The 22,946-nt window shown below is 35.7% G+C and overlaps 1 protein-coding gene across 1 annotated transcript in view; it reads left to right on the plus strand.

Moving 5' to 3' along the window:
• ANKH (ANKH inorganic pyrophosphate transport regulator) overlaps positions 1 to 22,946 on the plus strand; it is a 123,925-nt gene that overhangs the window by 62,757 nt on the left and 38,222 nt on the right. Inside the window, exons 2-6 of the mRNA XM_070747093.1 lie at positions 11,014 to 11,230; positions 14,309 to 14,427; positions 15,364 to 15,447; positions 18,426 to 18,596; positions 19,790 to 19,924. Of these exons, the coding sequence (XP_070603194.1) occupies positions 11,014 to 11,230; positions 14,309 to 14,427; positions 15,364 to 15,447; positions 18,426 to 18,596; positions 19,790 to 19,924 (726 nt within the window). The remainder of the gene's footprint in view (positions 1 to 11,013; positions 11,231 to 14,308; positions 14,428 to 15,363; positions 15,448 to 18,425; positions 18,597 to 19,789; positions 19,925 to 22,946) is intronic.

Here is a 22,946-nt window from a genome sequence, read left to right on the forward strand (position 1 = left end):
TAATATGCTTATGCTTTTATTACACTGATATTTTTCCTAGCAAGCAATTATTGAATTTTGCTTGTCTTGATATATTCAACAGTGAGTAAAAAAGACTTTGATGCACAAATCACTCAAAGTGTTTAGGTTAAACTGTAAAGGCTTCACATTGATGTAAAAGACATTTTTTTATTCTTTCCATTAGCATTCCCACATTGTTAAATTATGAAAGAGATTATCAATTGCTTTTTAAAAAATACGAAGTTGATATTTGCTGCTTGTTACACGTAAAGCTATATTCTGCTTTCAGGACATCAGCAATGAAGCTTGATGATGGTAGGTTATGGTAAGTTGAAAGAAGGAAGATAAACTTATGAGATGAATGATAATATACTTCACCTCAAGCTCAACTCCTAGTAACTTTAATAAACAACAGAATACTTTATTGGCAACAATATGAAAATAGTTTATTACTGCCTCTTTCCTGAACATTTTTAGACAGTCTAGTTAAGTAGTTCTTGACCTTTATAATTCCATGACCCCTTAATATAGTTGCTCATGTTGTCGTGACCCCGAACCATAAATCTAGTGCCAATTCTCCCAACAAAGGCTTATGCTGATTGGCAGGAAGGTCAAAAGGAAACCCCCATTGTAAATGCCTGATTGGTTGGATTGTAAAAATATGTTCCAAGGTGCCAGAATAAAAGTTTTAGTTCCTAACACCAGGGGAAATTTGTCTTTTCCCATGGTCTTAGGCAATCCCTGTGAAACGGTTATTCAGCCCCCAGAGGGGTCCTGATCCCTTTGAGGAACCACTGGTCTGTTGATATACCTGGGATTTCCAAGAGGTTTTCTATCAAAGTACTAAATAGGACTGGTCTTGCCTAGCTTTCTTGAAATAAATCATGACCAGTTAGTTGACTTTAACAGTGATAGATAGTTCATTGTGAACACATTTTATTAGTTGCTTGAGATGAAAACTTATTGCAACTGTCTTTAAAGAGATGAATAATTCCTACAGTATCCCTTATTGTCTTAAGTGCAAAGGGGCAAAAAGTAGGCAGCCAAGTGGGCATAAAAGACAGCCTGCTATGTTTATAGTTATAGTTGTTAAAATGACTTTGTGTTACAACATGCTTTTTGATGGAGAAGTTAATGATGCTTATCAGATGGCAGATTAAAATAGAAATACTATAATTAAGAAGAAAGATGGCCTTCTATTCATATATTACAGGAACAATTAAGTTCACCATAGAGGCCTTCCCGATACTTGGCCAATTTAAATAGGAAAGTATGAAGCTTTGATGAATGTTCAAATAGAGTAACTTAAAAATCTTTGGAGAACTATCCCTTCCTTTCTATAATTAGTTAGAGCATGTTGTTTTCTGATTCTTTGCTCTCATTTTTCTTCCCTTCTACAAAGGATAATGGTTAAAAATACCCTTCCTCAAGTAAGCGCTGTGGGGAAAGAGTAGTGTAACCCTCAGAAAGCCCACAGCTTGGACTACATGTAGGTCACAGTAGTACAAAACTGCATTGATTAATTTCCATTTCAGTCATAGTTGTCATTAAATGCAAAGATGATAGCAGTGGCATTTGTCATTCCAGTCATGTTATGTCCTTCAGCAATACCAAATACTTAAACTGAGGTTTAATTTCCTGTTTGGTATATGGAATTAGATTGCGAGAAGAGATTAAGTTGGTAGGTTACAAACATTGGTTCCCTCTTTCAAGATAACTGATGCATCAGAATATGATGTCTGGAGGACTGTTCTGCTCTGTGTAGGATTTTGAAATGAGGTTTGGCTGTTTTGTTAGCTACAGTGCAATAATTTCCCCCTTGTGGATGTATAGGACAGAGAGAGTAGTGTAGTGCGGGGAGGAGGTTCCGCATGCAAGGGGGGAGGGAATGAGTCTGGGCACGTGTGCGCGTGCTAGCGCACACACAAACCCCTTTTGACACGTGAACCAAAAACGGTTCGCCATCACTGCCCTAGAGTTATTCTAGATTCAGGGACCTTTTGAGATTGGAGGCCTGAGTTCTGCAAAATATGATTTCCTGCTTTGCCCAAATGAAGGTTTTACTGATGATACAAAGGCACAATCAGAAATAAATGATTATTTATACCCAAGAAGAGCAGGTTCTTCCTGCCTCCTTTTTCTCACCTTTTTCTTCTTTTTTCCTTACTGCATTTTTATTCTTTTCTCAACCTTTTTTAAAAACTAATTTTCTATTTCTGTTTACCTTTAATTATATATTTTTAAAAAAGGGATTTCAGAAAGAGGAGCATTGATTCCAGAATTTTTAGCATAAGTAGATTGTTCACATCACTAATGTTTGCTTTTTAATATTGCATTACTGCAGTGAATATTTGCATGAAGGAAATAACTACATTTTTGGGAACTAATCTTAGTAGGTTTTAAAAAACCACTTTCGGGATATGGGCAGCCAAAGAATAAATAATAAAATGAAATATAGGTTCTGCGGGTCATGAACAGTGGCCTTTTCAGTCAGTGTAAAGTATCTTTTACATGTAAGAGGGTGTGCATATGTGCATACATGTGTAGACACATATAGAAACAAAAACACATGCCTACATAGATATATACAGACAATTGGATGAATCATATTAATTTGTCCGGTCTTCATAAATCATGTGTCATTTATTAACTTTCACTTAACTCCGAGCTCCTTTACTGAATCATTCAAAAAATCTGAAGCTTAGCTTTAAGTTTATTTATTTATTAGATTTGTATGCCACCCCTCTGAATTCAGTTGCATTTGTACAGAAAAGCTTGAGTAGATAATTGTGTTACTGGGGAAGGAATGAAATTAATGCTTCATTCAAATATGTGTTTGAACATGTCCTGTGATTAAATTTTAGAAGGAGATTATTTCATGTATTAACAAGATAATCATATCCCTTTGAATTCTGTGCTTACTGCAAGGAAAGTGACTTTGCAATTAAAAAAGTGAATTCTTTGTACTATACTTATATCCAAGACTTTTTTTCAGCATTGAAATGATACACACACACACATCCCTACTCAGAGATCTGCATAAGTGATGTTACCAAAAATTTTATTTTTGTAGATTAGAAATTAATGATTATAAAGAAATATGACCCCAGTCTTCAATGTGCTTGTACAGAACACTGTATGTATGAATATACTGTTTTAATTTCTTTCATTTTCTCTTTTATTTTCTTTTGATTTTCTGTGACCTTGTATATTGTTTGTTTTCTTTATATTTTGTATTACATTAATAAATGATATAAAAAATGTTTAAATGAGAATTGGCAAATTCACCATTAAGGAAGGGATGTAGTATAATTTGCCATTCTACTTCTTGGAATTCTTGATGACATGCATCAAGTAACAGAGTTGTAAAGTACACGTTGAATCTACTTGAGACTTTATTTAATACGTTGATCTTTCATAACAACCGCAGCCTAGTCTGTGGGTGTACTGTCCTCAGTAGGAAAAGTTCTTATGAGTTCAGTAATGGTCTGGAATGTCAATGACCTTGAAATATCTACTAGAAAAAATATACAGAAGAATGATCTTGTCAGATAAAAATGGCTTTAGAAATACAGGACATGATATCATACTGGACTAGCAAAAGCTGCCAGAGTTTTAAAATATAGTCTACTGTTGATGTTTTTTTAAGAAACCACACAAAATAAAAGTTCTGATGCTGTACATTGTCTTTTCATAAGAAGGGTCATTGTGTTATAATGGTTTTATTTTAACTGTGACATGGATATTCATGATCCTGAAGCACAAGGAGAGTTAAAATAACCATAATTTGAGCAAGATTTTTTTCTACAGTTCCAAGGATAGCAGGGGCAGTGTATGAGGTGGTAATATTCACCTTGTGAAATGAAATATTCATTCCTTGTGAAACGAAACCATTACCTCTTTTTTATTCGTAATAGCGCGGACTTCACCAATTGAGGCTTCCTGGTTGTTGTTGGGACCGCATCTTCCAGAATTCCTAGACAATATGGCCAAAGATACCACATTTTGAAAGCGTGGAGCAAAAGACAACTGTAAAAATTCAAAGTGATTTGTGAATTAAACATTGTTCAGAGTTAAAATTGGCGGCAGCTTTATATGGGTGCATATAATAGTTTTTCAGCTTGAAGACATCATCTGGAATTCTCCTTCCTGAGCATTACTGTTCCACCCACTTCTGAGAAACTCCTGAAGTACATCTTGAGAGCAATTGTCTCTCTTGATTCTGCTTCTAGAAACTAATAATTTATCTGCAAATTGTATAGTCACCAATTATGAAAAGGTTTTACTCCACAGAGTGTACAACAGCAATAGTATATAAACAAATGCATCAAATAATACCTACACCTTGGTAATGGGTTTCACTTACCTTTGCTACCAGTTCAGAGATGCGCGTGCATGTTGAAGGTTGTCCATGATGATATCTGGGCAGGTGGATGGAGCCTCCTGCCACTTCCGCTACTGGTTCACCACGGCTATAACTAATAAAGAGGTATTAAAAGTCTCTCTACCTGTTCAAACAGGTCAAGCAGAATGATCACCTTGTAGATCTTGTCAACCACAAAATGTTAAGTGGTGGCAACCAGAATGTGAGCATTTTCCACAGTGGCCTCTGTTCTGTGGAACCCTTTAGAGGTTGACAATGACCCCAACCATATTAGCATTTTGCAAAGCCCTAAAAACCTGCCTATGTTCATGAGCATGGGAGGCTGAAGGTGTCAAGGGCCTCGTTTCCTGGCTGCATTACTATCTGGCCAAGTAGTATCTTGTATTTTTAATTTCAATGTTTTATGGAGTTCTTACTGGTTTTACTATTTTTACTGTTTTAAAATGTTTTTAATATTTTTAACTGTAACGTGTTTTTGGAATTGTAAGCGCCTAGCGTAATTGGCTAAGATAGGCAGTCATGGAAATTAGTAAGTAAGTAAGTAAAACAGAAGTTGGTTTAAATATTGAGTTTCCTTTTAACCATGATGAGTAACAGCTGGTGAAATCTTAGCTAAGGTTTAGCAACCACGAGTTTTCTGGAGAGCTGGGGTGAAGTTTGCTGGAGAGCAACCACGAGTTTGCTAGAGAGCCGGGGTGGCGCCGCAGGTAGAGTGCTGTACTGCAGGCCACTGAAGCTGACTGTAGATCTGTAGGTCAGCGGTTCAAATCTCATCACCGGCTCAAGGTTGACTCAGCCTTCCATCCTTCCGAGGTGGGTAAAATGAGAACCTGGATTGTGGGGGCAATAGGCTGGCTCTGTTAAAAAGTGCTATTGCTAACATTGTTGTAAGTCACCCTGAGCCTAAGGAGAAGGGCAGCATAAAAATCGAATAAAAATAAATAAAATTTACAGAATGTTGAATAATCTGGGATAACACCTTGAAGACAAAAATTCAGGAAGGCATCACCCCTATCCTATGAGATTCAGTATTCTTCTACACTTTTTATTTTGGTTTTAAGCCAAACTAGTTTACTGATAACCATTCCATGTTCACTGTGATGTGCTTTCTTGAAGGTTCTTGAATATCTTGGCTTTTCCAGGAAAAAGAAATGTCTTGTTTACATTCTGTCACAAACCAGAGAATTACTACTGGGGACATCAAATACCACTGTAGCAAGTCTGTGTTAGGGCAACACGAAACATAATCTTGAATTGTTTCACTTGGTTCAGTTCCTGCATCTGCAATTAAGCGTTAGGGTTGCAGAGCAGACTGCGGGAAGTAGCTCTTCCAGCAACCGAGAAAGCCACAACCAGGCTACACCAGGCTACACTGCTGCCCAAATAGACCAATATTATATACTGAATTGACAAATATTCTTATATATTTTTATAGATTTGTACATGTTCCAAAGCAGGGGGTTTGGCAAATTATAACTACAATGCACAATAGTCGGAAAAAAGTTGTACTACACTTCCACAAACCTTAATGGACTTTTGACATATTGTAAACTTTTCCTTCCATTTGAGATTTCTCAGCATTATACATCAGGTTATCTCAGCAGCAGCCTTTGCTCAAATAAACAGTGGTGCTTTTTCATTAAATTACTTGAGTTGAAAAGACTTACTCATTGCATATGTTATTTTTGGCAATAAGGACAAAGATGTTTGCCACCTTGATTCTTCCTGGAAGCAAATTCTCCCTGACTGGCTGGTTGCCTGTCTGGTACACTTCCCAGACAATGACATATGTCATCAAATGATTTTGCAATACCTAATCTGGGATCTGCCATTTATGTTAAAATGATTTTTATTTTTAAAATACATGTTTATATAATAAATGTGTTAGATTAGAGGGTATATATACTTTTGATATAATTTATGCTAAATATAATTTGAAATACCTATTATATAAAAGTAATCCTCGATTTACAACAATTAATTTAGTGTTAGTTCAGAGTTACAACAGCACTGAAAAAAGTGACTTGTGATCATTTTTACACACCATTGCAGCATCCCTATGGTCACATAATCAAAATTCAGACACTTGGCAACTGACTCACATTTATGATGCTTGCAGGGTCACGGGATTATGTAATCATTTTTTAGAGTTCAAGTTAATGGGGAAGCCAAATCCACTTAACAACCGTGTTACTTAATAATTGCAGTGATTCATTTAACAACTGTGGCAAGAAAGGTTGTAAAATGGGGCAAAATTCATTTAACAGATGTTTCACTTAGCAACAGAAATTTTGGGCTCAATTGGGGTTGTAGGGCAAGGATTTATTTGAACACTTTTTTCTTCAGCTTTCTTCCTTTTTTAACCTTTTTCTACATCTATTTGCATATATTTTTAACTTTATAAAACATTTCACACTGAGACATCTACAAATTTTTCTATGTGAAATACCATCATTATCTGTATAATAATGTTTTCTGTTATTTTGGCAGTAATTGTTCCATCTTTCTAGAATGCTATTATAGTCTTTCTCAAGCCTTCCTAGTATTCTCAGCTTCTTACCTTAATATTCTCGCTATCAACAGATATGAGCATTTCATATTGAGAGCTGTTCTTGGCTCAGCAAAATAAAGCATTGTGGCTTAGAAGCAATTTTCCTGTCTCTCTGAGGTTGCACAGAATTAAGTTTTTGATTCCCATCAACTACCCATCTTCCCATCATATCTGATTGGCAGTAGCAAATCAACACCTATTAGCTTCTGGGGTGCCTCTCCTTTGAGGGCCATTATTATTGATTTCTTGATCTTATATGGTTAAGGTGGCTGCTTATTGCCTTGAGATGCCATTTTTAAATTAAGGTTCAATCCCACACATTAGAATTAAAGCAATCTACACTGATTTGTTTACATATAGTGGTTAGATAATGATTTTATCTGATTGCTTTTAACAGTCAAGGAGCAAGATGAGATTCCATATTGCTGATGGGTATATATTATGCAGTGGAAGTCATAAAACCTTACTGTAGGGGCTAATCAATTACAATTTTAAATTGGTCTTAGGAACTGATAAGGATGACAGTTATCTAATTAGTTTGGAAGGAAATAGAAAACAAAGTACATAATTGATATCTCAGTTTTCCCCAAAAGTACAATTGGTACTGTTTCCCCATTGCAGGAATACTTTATCCATGTGTAGTAAAGAGTAAGGATTACTAAGATTTCCTCAAGTGTTGTTTCTGTTTTCATAAATCTTTGTTATTTTTGTTGTATACCCTGTGATTGAAATAATATTATTGGTAGGATCTAAATTATCTTATAATATCTTTATTCGAGTAAAATGTCAATTAATCATAAGAATTATTTTCTTATTTTCATGATGTGTGTTCTTTGTAAGATTCCAAAATTTGTTCAAAGAGGAATAACCTTTTCCCAAAGAGAGATCCGTGTTGGGCACCTAAATGTTTAGATAAGGATCTGAACAGCTACATTATATGCAGTGACATGAATCGTCCACATTTAATGTGGATGAGGTTGAGGAACTAACCCAGTTTCCAGTGTTTGGGGAAAAACTGATTTTCTACAGACTATACCAGTGAACATTTGACATTTTAAAATTTTTTAGCTCTTTCTCTTTGGCTTTAAAAAAGGAAATGCTGAACTGTTCAATAAAAACATTTGGTTTGTCTGGAGGTAGTTAATTAAACTCAGCAACCAACCTTAGGGTTAGGTTTATTTTAGTAGCCACCCACTGGAAAACCAACTTTTGCATGGCATCATTACAGTGTCAGACCTTCCATAATTTCTCCAGTGAACTATTCCTTCTGGAAAAACTGAACTGAGACATTATCTCATTATGAATAATTAGCAACAACCCACAAGAAGTGTACAACTACACAAGGTCAGGGTGTCAATAGGTCTACAGTGTGATTCCTGGCTAATCATTTTATGTTATAAATTAAACACAATTTTTATTTTTTTTATTTTTGCTTCATGAAACAGATACTAAAAAATATATCCTCAGTTTATGATGTTTATATGTACAAATGTCCTCTCTATTGATGTGCTTTATATTCTAGTTCTTGAAAACAAGACCTGGTCTTATATTTTTTTGAACCCTGAAATGAGTGCTTGGCCTTATTGCCATGCACTGAAAAGCCTGATTGGGCTTATTATCAAAGGATGTCTTATTTGGGGGGGAAACGGGGTATTTAATAATTGCTCTTTGTGAACATATAGAGGTTCCATTTAGCTGCTGTGGTTAATTTACATTCTGAAATTTATCTGCTATAGTTGCTGTTTAAGCTTATGACCTATCGCCAAATATTTTAACAATGAGTTTCAGAAGTTTTAATTTTGTGCTGAATTGAAAAAGTGCTTATTCTACATGATTCAAACCTTCTGAAGCAAATTGAATTATACAAATTTATGTTGCTAAATGTACCTTAAATTGGGGAGGAGAATTACCGGTATATACTTCATAATTTACTTCCCCCTTAAAAACTTTGCCTTTCTAAATGTCCAGGGAAAATTATCAAGTAATAAACTTCCCTTCACTTGAAAATATATTCTTGCTAACGGTTTGCTCTTTCAAACTAATGTTTTGAAGCTCAGGGCAGCCAGAGGTGAAAGGAATACTTTCTACACTAAGGCTTCTGCGGTCATTGTAGAGTCATAGCCAAATTAACACTTGCTATTTTCTTCCATTGCATCATGGGTTTCCTCACCTGTCTATCATGCTATAGTATGACTCTTCTCCTGCAGCTGTTGGCCAAATACTGTGTGAAGAATCAGTCATTTTCTCTGTGTGCTTTAATGCTCTAAATCCTGTTCTTAAATCATTCTTTTATCTGAGCAATCAGAGAGCAAGACTATTATGTCAGATGAATAGTGTCAGGCTGCCAGCTTGCTAGTAATAAATTCACTTTCTTTCTATGTGCTTTCACACTGAATCATATTTATGGAAAGATAGAAAAGACTGTGCTAATCAAATGTAGGTACAGTATATACAGATGTATAAAGGAGCATCAAAAGAACTTTAGAACAGGGAATAGGGAAATGGCCTTTAAATCTTTTTATCTTAAAAGTCAGATGAACAGAAATTCAGCACACAAATAGAAAATAGAAGGGAGATAAATGCTCCTGGGTTAACTCAGTGATTTTTTTTTAAAAAGCAAGCAAGAAGGAAAAAATGGTTATATGTGGGTGGAAACAAACAGTGTCCTTGTGAATAAAAGGATACTGAATGGTTTATATATTTTTGATTCATATGTAATGCATGTAATGGAATAAAGCAATATTAATGCATTTTCACGATTGAAGCTTGGGGGAACTGGCACGTAGAAGAAGTTTGCTTAATACATATCCTTAATATATAAAGTTTAGTTGGTGTACATTTATTTATCAAGAACATTTTAGAGTGGGAAAAATTTAATCTATTTCTATGAATAGATTAGTTTTCCTCACTTTGTACATTGAGATATATTTTCTTTTGGGGTGGGGAGTGGAAATCAAATTAGCTGAACACTTTCTTGAGATAGGCTATATTAACATTTTTTGTAAGTCTGATTGTGCAGTATATTCTCTCCTTATACCCCACAAATTCAGGGAGGTGTTTAGTTTACCTGAAGTTTGTTTCCAAATATTACCTTGTTTTGCAAGGTTAAAGAATGCACAAGCCTCCTTAACCTATGTACTGTAAGTCTCTGGCATACAGGTAGTCCTCAACTTACTACCACAATTGAGCCCAAAATTTCTGTTGCTAAGTGAGACATTTGTTAATTGAGTTTTCCCCCATTTTACGACCTTTCTTGCCGCAATTGTTAAGTAAATCATTGCACTTGTTAAATTAGTAGCATGGTTGTCAAATGAATCTGGATACCTCATTGATTTTGCTTGTCCTGTGATCACATGATCCCAGGATCCTGCAGTCATCATAAATATGAACCAGTTCCAAACATCCAAATTTTGATCACATGACCAAGGGGATGCTGCAATGGTCATATAATATGAAAAACGATCCTAAGTCGCTTTTCCAGTGTTGTTGTATCTTTGAACGGTCACTAAATGAACTGTTGTAAGTCAAGGACTATCTGTATTTGCATTAAGGTCATCTCTCACTGTCTACATATATAACTGTTTAATTTCAGAAATTAAAACAGTGCAAACCAAGCGTAGCACCAGGTATAGGGTACAATATATAAGGATACATCTAGGTTCATAATTCATAAAGCATATGTTCATGTGTATCAATTATTGTATTAGTTCCTTTTTAATGCATGGTTTACACTTTCAATTAACAGTTTTGTCAGACCTTGGGTGCTATCATGTAATGTATTCGACCTACCTGCCGAAGTAAAGTTTCTAAGATCTCATGTGAGAATTGAAATTTCATGTGGTTCCATCTGCAATTTTGCCATATTCGTGTGACTGAATTTTATGGTTATATTTGTTTGGAGCAACAATAGAAATGCACAAAAATATTATGTAGAAACAGTCCCTTTTCTGAGCTTCATAAAATAATGTATGGGACTTTTAAAACTTTATTTGATTAAAAATTAGTAATCATGTTTAGTATATATTGCATATATTAATTATCTTCCTTTCCTCCCCCCCCCCCTCTTGTGTTTGTTTAGGCCTTGAATAGAGGTATTGCAGCTGTTAAGGAAGATGCTGTGGAAATGCTGGCCAGCTATGGCTTGGCATATTCCCTCATGAAGTTTTTCACAGGACCAATGAGTGATTTCAAGAATGTAGGTCTGGTTTTTGTCAACAGCAAGAGAGACAGAACCAAAGCAGTTTTGTGTATGGTTGTAGCTGGTGCTGTGGCTGCAGTGTTTCATACCTTGATAGGTAAGTTTGCTTCATAGTTTTTTTTATTGAAATAGCACTTCTGCTCAAATGATTGCTGGCACATAATTTCTTCTAGTTCATCCAGTTTCCTTAGGCATTTGTCCATTATAATTTTGCCAGAACTAGGACTTCCCTCCCTTACTCTTCAAATTTTAATCAAAGCCAGATCTCTTAGTAGAAGACATCCTCATCTTGTCACCATTAACAACATATATATTATTTGGGGTTCCACATTTGCTCCTATCCCTTATTTCTGACCGGTTATTTACACAAGATTGAAGTAGAAATATTGAAAAACTTAGTGATATTTTGGCATAGTGTAAGTGCTAACTAAAATTCTTGCAACAATGTGTTTTTCTATCTCCACAGTCTATTGTAATCTTAGTTTTGTAATAATAGTTTATGTATGGATAGAGGGAAGTCAGAAGAGATTCAGATGGAATGCATAAAAACTGGCTTTAAACAATTGAAATGAAGGGGCTCCAATATCCAACACTGGATACTGCCAAGTGTCACAGTGGAAAGAATGAAGTGTTGTTCTCTCTTTTTTGCACACATTTTGCAATAGCACTTATTCATGTGCAACTATTTGATTTGATTTGATTTGATTTGATTTGTATGCCGCCCCTCTCCGTAGACTCTATTAAGGTAAGGCAAAACCTCAAGATCACTTAAAGGTTTAAGAAATTAAAAACAGAACAAAATAGAATAGAATTTTTTATTGGTCAAGTGTGATTGGACACACAAGGAATTTGTCTTGGAACATATGATGTCAGTGTACATAAAAGAAATGAAAAATTAAAGGAAGATTCAACAATTAAACATAAAATATAAAATTGAGAATCTGTTCTGTATGAGTGATAACATTTTTAACCATGTCACATATTTCCTCAAATTATAGTAGTGTGAGAAGATTTAACTGATGAAGCATTGAGGTGATATGCCACTTTTGATGTGGTAGCTTTCATCATGCAAGTATGAGATCATTGTTTTTCAAAACTGTAAATGCCAACAGTTGGTTAGAGAACGTAATCAGAATCATGTGAGGATATTTGTCAGTATAAATAAATTCAGTGCTCATTTCCTTGATAAGATCTTTGAAAGTGACTAATATTTTAAACATTGAAAGCAGAGAAAATTGATCCACTGGATTCAATGTAATTTTCTGACTGAACGCTGAATCCCTTTTGGTTTCATAAGTATGTTTCTTAAAAGAATAACAACATGCTTTTAAGAACGGTAATAGCTCAGAGCAGGAGTTCCCAAACCCCAGTACTGGCCTGTTAGGAACCGAACTGCATAGCTGGAGGCAAGGGATGGGCAAGTGAGCAAAATCAAATCTTACACGTATATTTCAATCCTGTTTTGATAGCATAAAACATTTTTCCCAGCTCTCAAGAGAACAATTAGGCAACTAAGATAGACAATACAGTACCATCTTTCAGCAACGCTGGTAGACAAGATAGATAAGAGGAGACAGGGAGAAGACTGAATGAGCTGAGTAAAAATAAGTGAAGAAGACACATCAGCTGACTAGCATCCTGAATTAGGAGTGAAGAATGAATAGTTATGGACAGTTACAATGTTGACTCATTTTGAGACAGAATTGATGACAAAACAAGAAGACACAGGGGTGATAAAGAAGATTCTGAGCAATAAAAGTATCCAGTATCTTATCACGAGTAAATAAATCTTCTTGGAATCAAAATAGGTTTATTTTGATTTATCTGGTAGCATATAGTGTATTTTAAAGGAATTGGCTTAAATAAGATGCTTGTGTATCATTAGTTCGATGTTTCTAAATAATTACCTATGATAATATTTTATTTGCTTTTAATCAAGAGCCTTAATACATAATTGTACCAAAGAAAGGCACATAAAACAACTTCATTCAAAATTTTCCTTCAGTCATTTGCAATTCCTGGAGGAAAAACTGGTGCTCCCTTATTTGGTGGTGGTGGAGGTCCGTTGAAATAGACTTTGGCAATCTAAGCAATAAGATTTTATCCATAAAAACTGTCAGCATCTCTATTGGAAAAGTACTCCTGCTTTTGTCTTTGTCTTAAAATATCAAACTGTTGAATATCACTACTATTGCTACTTAAATCAAGAAAAAATAATAAGTGAAAAGACAAATGAAAGTAAAGCACAAGCCGGTAGTATATATAGAATGCTACTGCAAATGGAAGAAGAAGTAACAAAAAGTTTAACAAGATGTTGGCAGGATGATTTACAAATAGATGAAAGAGAAATGAAAGAAATAATAGAAAATATATACAAGATTAAAAATACGAGAGTTAGAGAGATGAGAAGAAAAATCTTACATAAATGGTACTATACACCTGTACAAATTGCACACTTCCTGGGGAAAGAGAAGGGCATATGTTGGCACGGATGCCAGAAAAAAGGGATTTTTATGCATATGATTTGGGAGTGTGCAGAAATTCAGAAATTCTGGAATGTAGTCCAGAATGAAATTAATAAAATGTTAAACATTAATTGGATTATTACAAAAGAAATAGCAATTTTAATCAAATATAGAGAACTAGGAGAATTTAAGGAAATAAAAACCGCAGCATTGGAAAGTGCTCAAGCGGTGATGGTATTAGGTTGGAAAAATTCTACAAAATGGACACTACAAAATTGGTACTGGTATATGGTGGATCACATACATTTTGAAATTATGGAAATAAGATTAAATAATTTTGATAAGAATAAATTGGAGAAGCTGATGGTGCGATGGAACAAGGTAAAAGATTATATGTTAAGTAGAATCTGTGATGTAAATATGAAAAATAAATTGCAATCGCTCTTTTAATAATACTTGATCAAGATAGAGCCAAGGAATAATAGATAAACAATTAATTTTTTTTGAATCCTCTTGTATGGGTGGCGGGGGTGATGGGGTGTGTGTTGTTGTTAGGTGATGGGCACATGCACTGTGCACTGTTATATGTTTGTTTTATGTAAACTTTTAAAAATCAATAAAAATTATTTTTTTTAAAAAAACTACTATTGCTACTTATTATTGTTACTCAGTATATTCAAGTTGCTACTATTATTGTTATTATTCTGCAGCATACAGTGATCTGGGATACTACATCATTAACAAGTTGCATCATGTTGATGATTCCGTGGGAAGTAAAACACGCAAGGCCTTCCTTTACCTTGCAGCCTTTCCTTTCATGGATGCCATGGTGAGTCTGCAATAGAGATTGCTGTCTTGTTCTTGGAGATCTTTTATAATAGATAGTGGGTGGGGTTCTTTTTTTTAACAGCTTTGGTTTATTCAGGTTCTATAGTTTGTTCCAAGAAATTAAATTTGTTCTATCTTCTTATCTTTTTTAGTACAAGCTCAGCCTCTTCAGAGACTTCTATAAAGGCCTTTTTTTTTTTTACAAAGATAACTGTCTCACTATCTCTCACTTATTTCACAAATAATTATTACATAAACCCTTGTTTTAATGGCTCTCACTTGAGTGGGCTTCAGATACAGTGGTTTAAAATTTGTCTATTCACTGTAGGTGTCTGCACATGTAAAATTCTTGTTTGAATGTAATGGACATTCTGGTTTAACAAGTGCTGTTTACATTCACAGTCCAGTCAGTTGAGGGTTTATTGTAATTTTCAGAAGTTAACTCTCTCCAGTTACTCTGGTCATATTTTTTGACTGCAATTCATCAAATGTCCACTCTCTCAGTCAGTTTAAAAAGTTAGCTTATTTCCCAAACAGTAATCAAATAACTATAAATAACTTGATATTAATGCTTAAAATAAGCCTGTGTTTATAGTTCATTTTGCAATTGGCTTATTGTATGCTTGTGAAAACTGCCATAATCTTTCCCAGATAATGATGGTGTGTAACTTTTGTAATTCCTGATCATGGTAGGGAGGATAGCAACTGTAATCAAACATCTGGAGTTCAAAGCTAAACAGTGTTAACCTGCTGGAAAGCATTTTCCCATCTTAATGCACAATAGAATGAGATTGTGAGCAGAAAAAGAAATGATGGCTTTTAGTGTTTGTTCCAGAACCATTCCACCATTGTGGAATATTGTGGTTGTGCATTTTACTGGCATCCAAGAATTAAAAGTCATCCCAATCAATGATCTATTTTTCTTCCTTTTTGTCAGGCTTGGACACATGCAGGCATTCTTCTGAAACACAAATACAGTTTTCTGGTTGGATGTGCCTCCATTTCAGATGTCATTGCTCAGGTAAGAATTTGTTCAACTTACATCTAGTTGTTCCCAACTAGTTAAATGAACACAATTTCCATGTTTGACAAGTCTTTGTTAATTTATATGTTTGAACATGCATGAATTTATGCTAAATGTTCTTGGACACTGGCAATAAAAAGCTAATATTAAAACACAATCACAAACACAATCACAATCAATAAGGGGTGGTCTGTGTCTTCCTCAGTCTCAGGTCCTCTACCAGGGGCCTGGAGTTTTGAGGGTTCTGCATAGGATCTTAGCTATTCCTAGGACTGCAATCTTCTGGACAGAGAGTTCAGATGTCTTCCTGAAATTTATTGCAGCCATTCTCCCAGCATAGGATTCACAGACCTGAATGCTCTTATCACAAATGGGACCATTTGGCCTTTACTTTTCCAGTTCCTCCTTTGGGACTTGCTACTTCTCCATTTTCTCATAATAATTCCTCCTGGTGTTGCTGTCACCGGGCACTGCTGTATCTATTGAAGACTAGATACACACACATACAAACACACACACACACATGCAAAAATATAAATAATGTTACTGATCTCTGTTTGTCATCAGCATGTACTATTATACTATAATGTTATAATTACAGTGTTGTTACTTAGCTCTTTTCTGATTGTGTCATAATAGCCATTAATGACTCATCTGTTAGATGGTGCTAAAATGGATGCCATTAAATATACTTTTGACTATATTTAAACTAATACTATAATTCAACCTTTATTTTTCCCCTACTATTCTCTCAGACTAATCACACAATATTTTTTTGATTGGAAAGGCAACCCAGAGAGATTTTCTCTGTTGGTTTTCAATTGCATCACAGCTTAGCGGCAAAAACCTACAAATTATCACATCCTGAATATGATTTACCTCAAAATTTCTTTTTTAACAATTGATCTTTAGTGCACTTCATTTTTGTTTCTTTGCCCAATACTCCAATTTAACAGGCTTTCTTAACAGGTTAAGAAAGAACTTAACATGATCTTTCAGTTCAATTAATTCTTTCAATGAATACTAAACAATATATAAAACTAAGTGGATATGAATGTAACAGACTGCATTATATTTGCTTAAATGTTCCATTAAATCGTATTCATTCTCATTAAAGACATTAATTCAATAATTCACTAAGCCCATATGGATATTATTTTCCCCCTTTGGAGATATGTGGAATGTATCAAGATTCACATATCTATTAGCTGTGAATAGTAAAGTTTTCCCAAGAGAATAATCCAAACTTACTTTATTGATTATATTTATTTGAAGAGTTGCTCTTTTCAGTTAAAATAATTATACTAAATGTAAAGAGTATGCCATCAGGTGGAAAGAAAAGGGACATTGACTATTCTTGTTCCATTTTTTAGCTTTTAAACACAGATACTAAAACTATTGGGAAAACAATTAACTCTAGTTTTCATCTGTGTTACGATTATTTGTATAATATGACTCATACAGATAAGCATACTACTACAAAATGAACCAAAAATTCAGTTTTAAATTAACTTTAAATAAAAATATATGTTCTGTTGCATAATGTGCTGCATGTATTCTAGTTTCTCTACAGATCATATAAAACCCAATACAGTATGCTTTTTAAATATCAATATAGTGTAGTAATGAAATCATTAATTCATTTAATTAAGCAGAACTCTAAATTCAGCCATTCATCAGCAATATTGAGATAACCTGTCTTGCAGAAATGTTGCAGAGATTGTTGAGCTAAACTTTCAATCAGATTGTATTGTTATTTAAAACTTTGCTGCTCTTGCCATTTATCTCATATTATTTTTTTCAAGTATTCTTAATGAGTATAACATTATAAATCATGCATGGAAGTAGATGAGATCTATATCAATGCAACTATTTCCTTGCTGTCCCTTCTTGTTAAACTGTTGTTTAACAACACTGCAGTTGTTAAATGAATCACGCAGTCATTAAGAGAACCCAGCTTCCCCCCATTGACTTTGCTTGGCATAAGTCATTGGAAGGTCGCAAATGGTGAACACATAATCCTGGGACACTACAATTGTCATAAATACATTCAGTTGCCAAGCACTTGAATTTTGATCACATAATTGTGGGGATGCTGCAACAGTTGTAAGCACAAAAATTGTTCTTTTTGCCATTTTTTTTCAGTGCCATTACCTTTAATTCCAAATTCATTTCCCCAAGCATGTCCATACCTACAGCTTCTTGATAAAAATGTTGGCCATATCTTCTTTAATTAAAATGTTGATTCCTTTGAGTACAATTGAAAGGGTGGGGAAATCTCCGATTTTCAAATTGTTGTTGTTGTTAGTTGTAAAGTAGTGTTCGACCCATCATGACCCCATGGGCAATATTCCTCCAGGCATTCCCATCCTCTACCATCCTCTGGAATCCATTTAAACACCTACTGCTTCAGTGACTCCATCCAGTCACTTCATTCTCTGTCGTTCCCTTCTTCTTTTGCCCTCAATCTTCCCCAGCATTTGGCTCTTCTCCAGTGAGTTCTTTCATTCTCATTAGGTGGCCAAAGTATTGGAGTTTCATCTTCAGGATCTGGCTTTCTAAAGATCAGTCAGGGTTGATCTCCTCTAGAACTGACTGGTTTGATTACCTTGCAGTCCAAGGGACATGCAGGATTTTCAAATACATCTATATAATAAAAAGGAGCAATTTCTCAAATTAATGTGATATGCATCTAATAGAAATCAATCATTAAGTTCTGTTCCTTGTTATTTCTTTCAAAGGAAAAAATGATCTGCATTTAATAATAATAATAATAATAATAATAATAATAATAATAATAATAATAATTTATTAGATTTGTATGCCGCCTCTCTCCGAAGACTCCAAATTTCAGAGGATATATTCCTGAACAATAATGAAGACATATCTCATATGTTTGGAAAATGATGCCCAAGTGACTTAGCCTTCTGACTGTCTTAGCTGTTCCTAACTCCTCTTTTTTTCCCTGCATATAGGTGGTTTTTGTGGCTATTTTACTACATAGTCACTTGGAATGCCGAGAACCGCTCCTCATCCCAATCCTGTCTTTGTACATGGGAGCACTCGTCCGATGTACTACGTTATGCCTGGGTTATTACAGAAACATTCATGATACTATTCCTGATCATAGCGGGCCAGAAATGGGAGTAAGTTGGGATACATTAATATGTCACCTATATAACTGCATCCAATACAATCATTTATATTAGAGGGTTATAATTCAAACTCTGGTAATGCTGCTTTAGATTTTATTTTAAAAAATATTATATTACAGAGATCGACTACTGTAATGTTGATTTTTTTAAAATTAGAAAATTATTTCTAGTATTTCTTGTTAGCTACTTTTTTAAAAATGTGCCGAGGTGGCGCAGTGGTTAGAGTGCATCACTGCAGGCTACTTCAGCTAACTGCTAGCTGTACTTCAGCAGTTCAAATCTCACCACCCGCTCAAGGTTGACTCAGCCTTCCATCCTTCCGGGGTGGGTAAAACAAGGACCCAGATTGTTGGGGGCAATATGCTGATTCTGTAAACTGCTTAGAGAGGGCTGTAAAAGCACTATGAAGTGGTATATAATTCTAAATGCTATTGCTCTGTTCCTTAAATTTAATTGATATTTTGCTATTTGATAGATTTAAAAGTGTAATGAGAAACATAATGCACTATAAAATATATAGTAATAGTAATAGATCAATTATATTTTGGAAAGTTCCTATAAAGATATCTGAGGGTTTTTGTTGAGTACAAGACTACGTACTCATAGTTGGCAATAAAATATACTGGCTTCAATGTAACTTATTATTTTCTAGTTTCAGCAGCAAATATCAGGCTTGATGTATACAATGCCACTTCTATATTACTGTTGCTTCTTCTAAATATCTCTAAAACCGAAGTATTTTTGTGGTCCTGTTTCCGATTATTTTTTGTCTCACTCTTATTTGTGTCAATGCTAAGAAACAAGATACAAATCAGCAACAAGCCAAGGAAATGAGCATAGAACTAAAAGAAACGCAGAACCAATAGAGAGGCGATTAAAGTTATTAATTTTCCAAGATACTGCTTTGCAGAAAAATGCATGAGACATTTTTAAAAATATCACAGTGTAAATTGTAGCTTAAGTACAATACTTTGTAGCATATTCTTAAATATGGTTTTAACGCCCTCGTACAGCAATATTCTTGTATTTCCATAGGCAATGTCTTTAAGAATCTGTAGTTCCTTTTTTATTTATATGCTTAGGAGCTTTTTAATACTATTTCTCATCTGTTTCTTGAAACAGTCTGAGCATTTGTAAAATAATTTATTTAGCTCCTATAATGACTTTTCTCATTTTATCTGCAGGGAGATGCTACAATAAAAAAGATGCTAGGTTTCTGGTGGCCTTTGGCATTAATTTTGGCCACTCAGAGAATCAGTAGGCCCATTGTGAACCTCTTTGTATCCCGTGATCTTGGTGGCAGTTCGGCAGCCACAGAGGTATGAGTCTAATTTGATTTAATTTTCTAATATTTGTTCCTAATAGCAGATCTATATTTATACAGAAAACTTAGGTCTGTTCTTCACAAAAGAACTGTGTTTCCTCTCAGTCCTTTAAAAACTCATCACGTCAAGCTGTTGAAGATATATTAAGTTTCCATTGCTAGTTTACCCATGCTACTGGCTTTATTGAATTTATTTCCTGCAGTTCCTAGCCACCAAAGCTTGACTAGATTTTCTCACTTCTGATATTCCCAAGATCCCTGAAAGACTTTCCAATCCAAATTGTCATCAGGTCTTTTTTATTTAACTAAGTGTGCTCTCTCTAGATTTTCTAGGTAATTTTAACTCAGGAAAAATTCAGTTCATTACTACTTCCTTTTCTCTTAATGTAGAGAGAGGCACAACAATTTTTTTTTCAAATTGAAGGTTACACTTAGTCTTTGCAGGTGGGCTATTTTCCCAAAAGCTTCTGACCAAAGAAATAGATGGACAAAAATACAGATTCATTGTGCGTACCTGAAAGAAACGTTATGTATTTTTTCCAAATAATTTCAGTACCTTGACTTATGGCAGTATGGGAGCTGCACCTTTTCTGTCTATTCTTCCTTTCTCAGAAGACATATTAAATTAAGAATTTTCTTCCTTAGAGGTGAATACAGTAATTTAAATGTAAAATTATTTAAATTTATGAAATGCATGTTTATGGAGATTCCCAGCAATCCCAAAGGTGTCCCAAAGGTGCTTTTTCAAAAAGCAAGTGGGCGGTCTTGGTTTTTCCTTGAAGACGTTTCACTTCTCAACCAAGAAGTTTCTTCAATTCAAGAAAAAACACAGTCCAGTTTCCTTTTGAAAACAGGCAACATTTGGGATTGCTGAAATACAAATTTTGTTGCATTTTTAAAGAAAATACAATAACAAAGTTCTCCTTTTTTCATTAAAAATTGGAATTAGTTACCAGGTTTCAGGGAGCTGTGGGGGGTCGTGTCCCAGACTTTTCAAGGAGGATATCCTGTAATATTCCCAATTCCAACCTTTGAAATTTTCATCTAAAATGTGGTACAAGTAGTTCTTGGTTAATGACCATTCATCCAGCAATTCTTCAATGTTGCAGTGGTGCTGAATAAGTGGTGGCTATGACCAGTCCTTGAAGTTCTAGTCTACCCTGTGGTTACATTATTGTAATTGCAATGTGGCTGCTCAACAATAGGCTTGCACTTACAACCGTTGTAGCATCCAGTGGTCTTGCAATCACAATTTGTGACCTACCCTGCTGACTTTCCACAAGCAGAATGAATGAGGATGCCGTAAGGGAAGGTTGCAAGTTGGTCACATAAGTCTACCCCATTAATGCAGCCTCTGTGCACTCGCTTCACATGTCTTTGACCAATGACTACATGTCATTGTCCAGGCCATTCACACATCCTTTCCCATCTGGCAGCAGCCATCTCATGCCACACCACACTCATATTGTGCCTCTCCACACCACCCACACATCCTCTGAGTATCGCTGAACTTGTGTGGCATCATCCTAGCCACTCACATGCCCTCCCCAACTACTTGTGCACATACCCTCCATCCTGCAGCAGCCACCCCAAGACCTGCCACACTCACCTTGTGCCACCCCAACTATCTGCATACCCCCCATTTCCCACCCAACAGCAGCCACTTACCTGCCTACTAGCCTGCTTTTAAGACACCTGGGACTTACAATTTGCCTCCCACTTTTGATTATTGGAAATGGGCCTGACATCGTGAGGAGGTGCTCATTTAACAACAGCAGTGGGGACCACATAACTGTCATTGCTAAAAGTGCAGTGGTGTGACATCATGTTTTATGGCCATATCACTTAGTGACAGAAATCCTAGTCTCCAGTGCTGTTTTAATTCAATGACTACCTGTAAAGAATAACTGCTTTTAAAGAACCAGATCACTCAGTGTTGCAACACACATTCTGCAGATTAAGAAACACCATCTAAAAGAAGACTAATAGTTGTAATCACGTCTACTATACAAATTAATGACAGCTTGAACATATTTAACCAGATGGCTTCTGGTCTTTGTGTGTAAAATGTATTCAATTAAGTAAAAAGTACTTTTCCTCTAATGGTACCTAGTTTTCACAAGACAAATCTGTATATATCACACACTGGGAAAGAAGTACAATACTTATATTTCCAGTGAAGAATTAAATCCAGTATGTGACTCTGCTAGCCATACAGGCTAACAAGAAATTACATGATACTCTGAATCAACCTTGTTTCCTTAGCTGCCAAATCCTGAGATTGTTTCCTATGAGTGAAACTGCCCTCACCACCAGCAGTTTACTTCCAAATGACCCTCATCTGAGGTAATCTCCCCATTATGAGACCCTCAGGGATGACTCACGCCTGACCCATTACAAGACCCTTACTTGACACATGCACGACTAATCAATCACAAGACCATCATTTGACACACCCATACCTGGAGCCCTTATAAACAGAAGAAATTGACATCCCCTAAACTCTATTGAAGATGTTACCTACTCTTCTAATGAAACATTCCAAAACCAACCCATATAAGTGATCCCCCGCTCTTTGCGAGGGTTCCGTTCCAGGACCCCCCGCAACGAGCGGGTTTTCGCAAAGTAGCGCTGCGGAAGTAAAAAAACCTTCTGCGCATGTGCAGATGGTGTTTTTACTTCCGCAGCGCTAGCGAGGAGCCGAAGATTGGGGGCGGCGCGGGTGTTTTAAAACGTCCCCGCCGAGATGGGGGGCTCGCTAGCACCCCCCTAACCCGGGTTGGGGGTTCGGGGGTGTGCTAGCGAGCCTCCCATGTCGGCGGGGATGTTTTAAAACACCCGCGCCACTTTCCAATGAGTCCCGAAGACAACGCGTTTGTCTTCGGGACTCATTGGAAAGTCGCGCGGGTGTTTTAAAACATCCCCGCCGACATGGGAGGCTCCCTAGCACACCCCCGAACCCCCAACCCGGGTTTGGGGGTGTGCTAGCGAGCCTCCCATGTCGGCGGGGATGTTTT

Source organism: Erythrolamprus reginae, chromosome 3 (assembly GCF_031021105.1).
Source record: "Erythrolamprus reginae isolate rEryReg1 chromosome 3, rEryReg1.hap1, whole genome shotgun sequence".
Classification (NCBI taxonomy): Eukaryota; Metazoa; Chordata; class Lepidosauria; order Squamata; family Dipsadidae; genus Erythrolamprus; species Erythrolamprus reginae.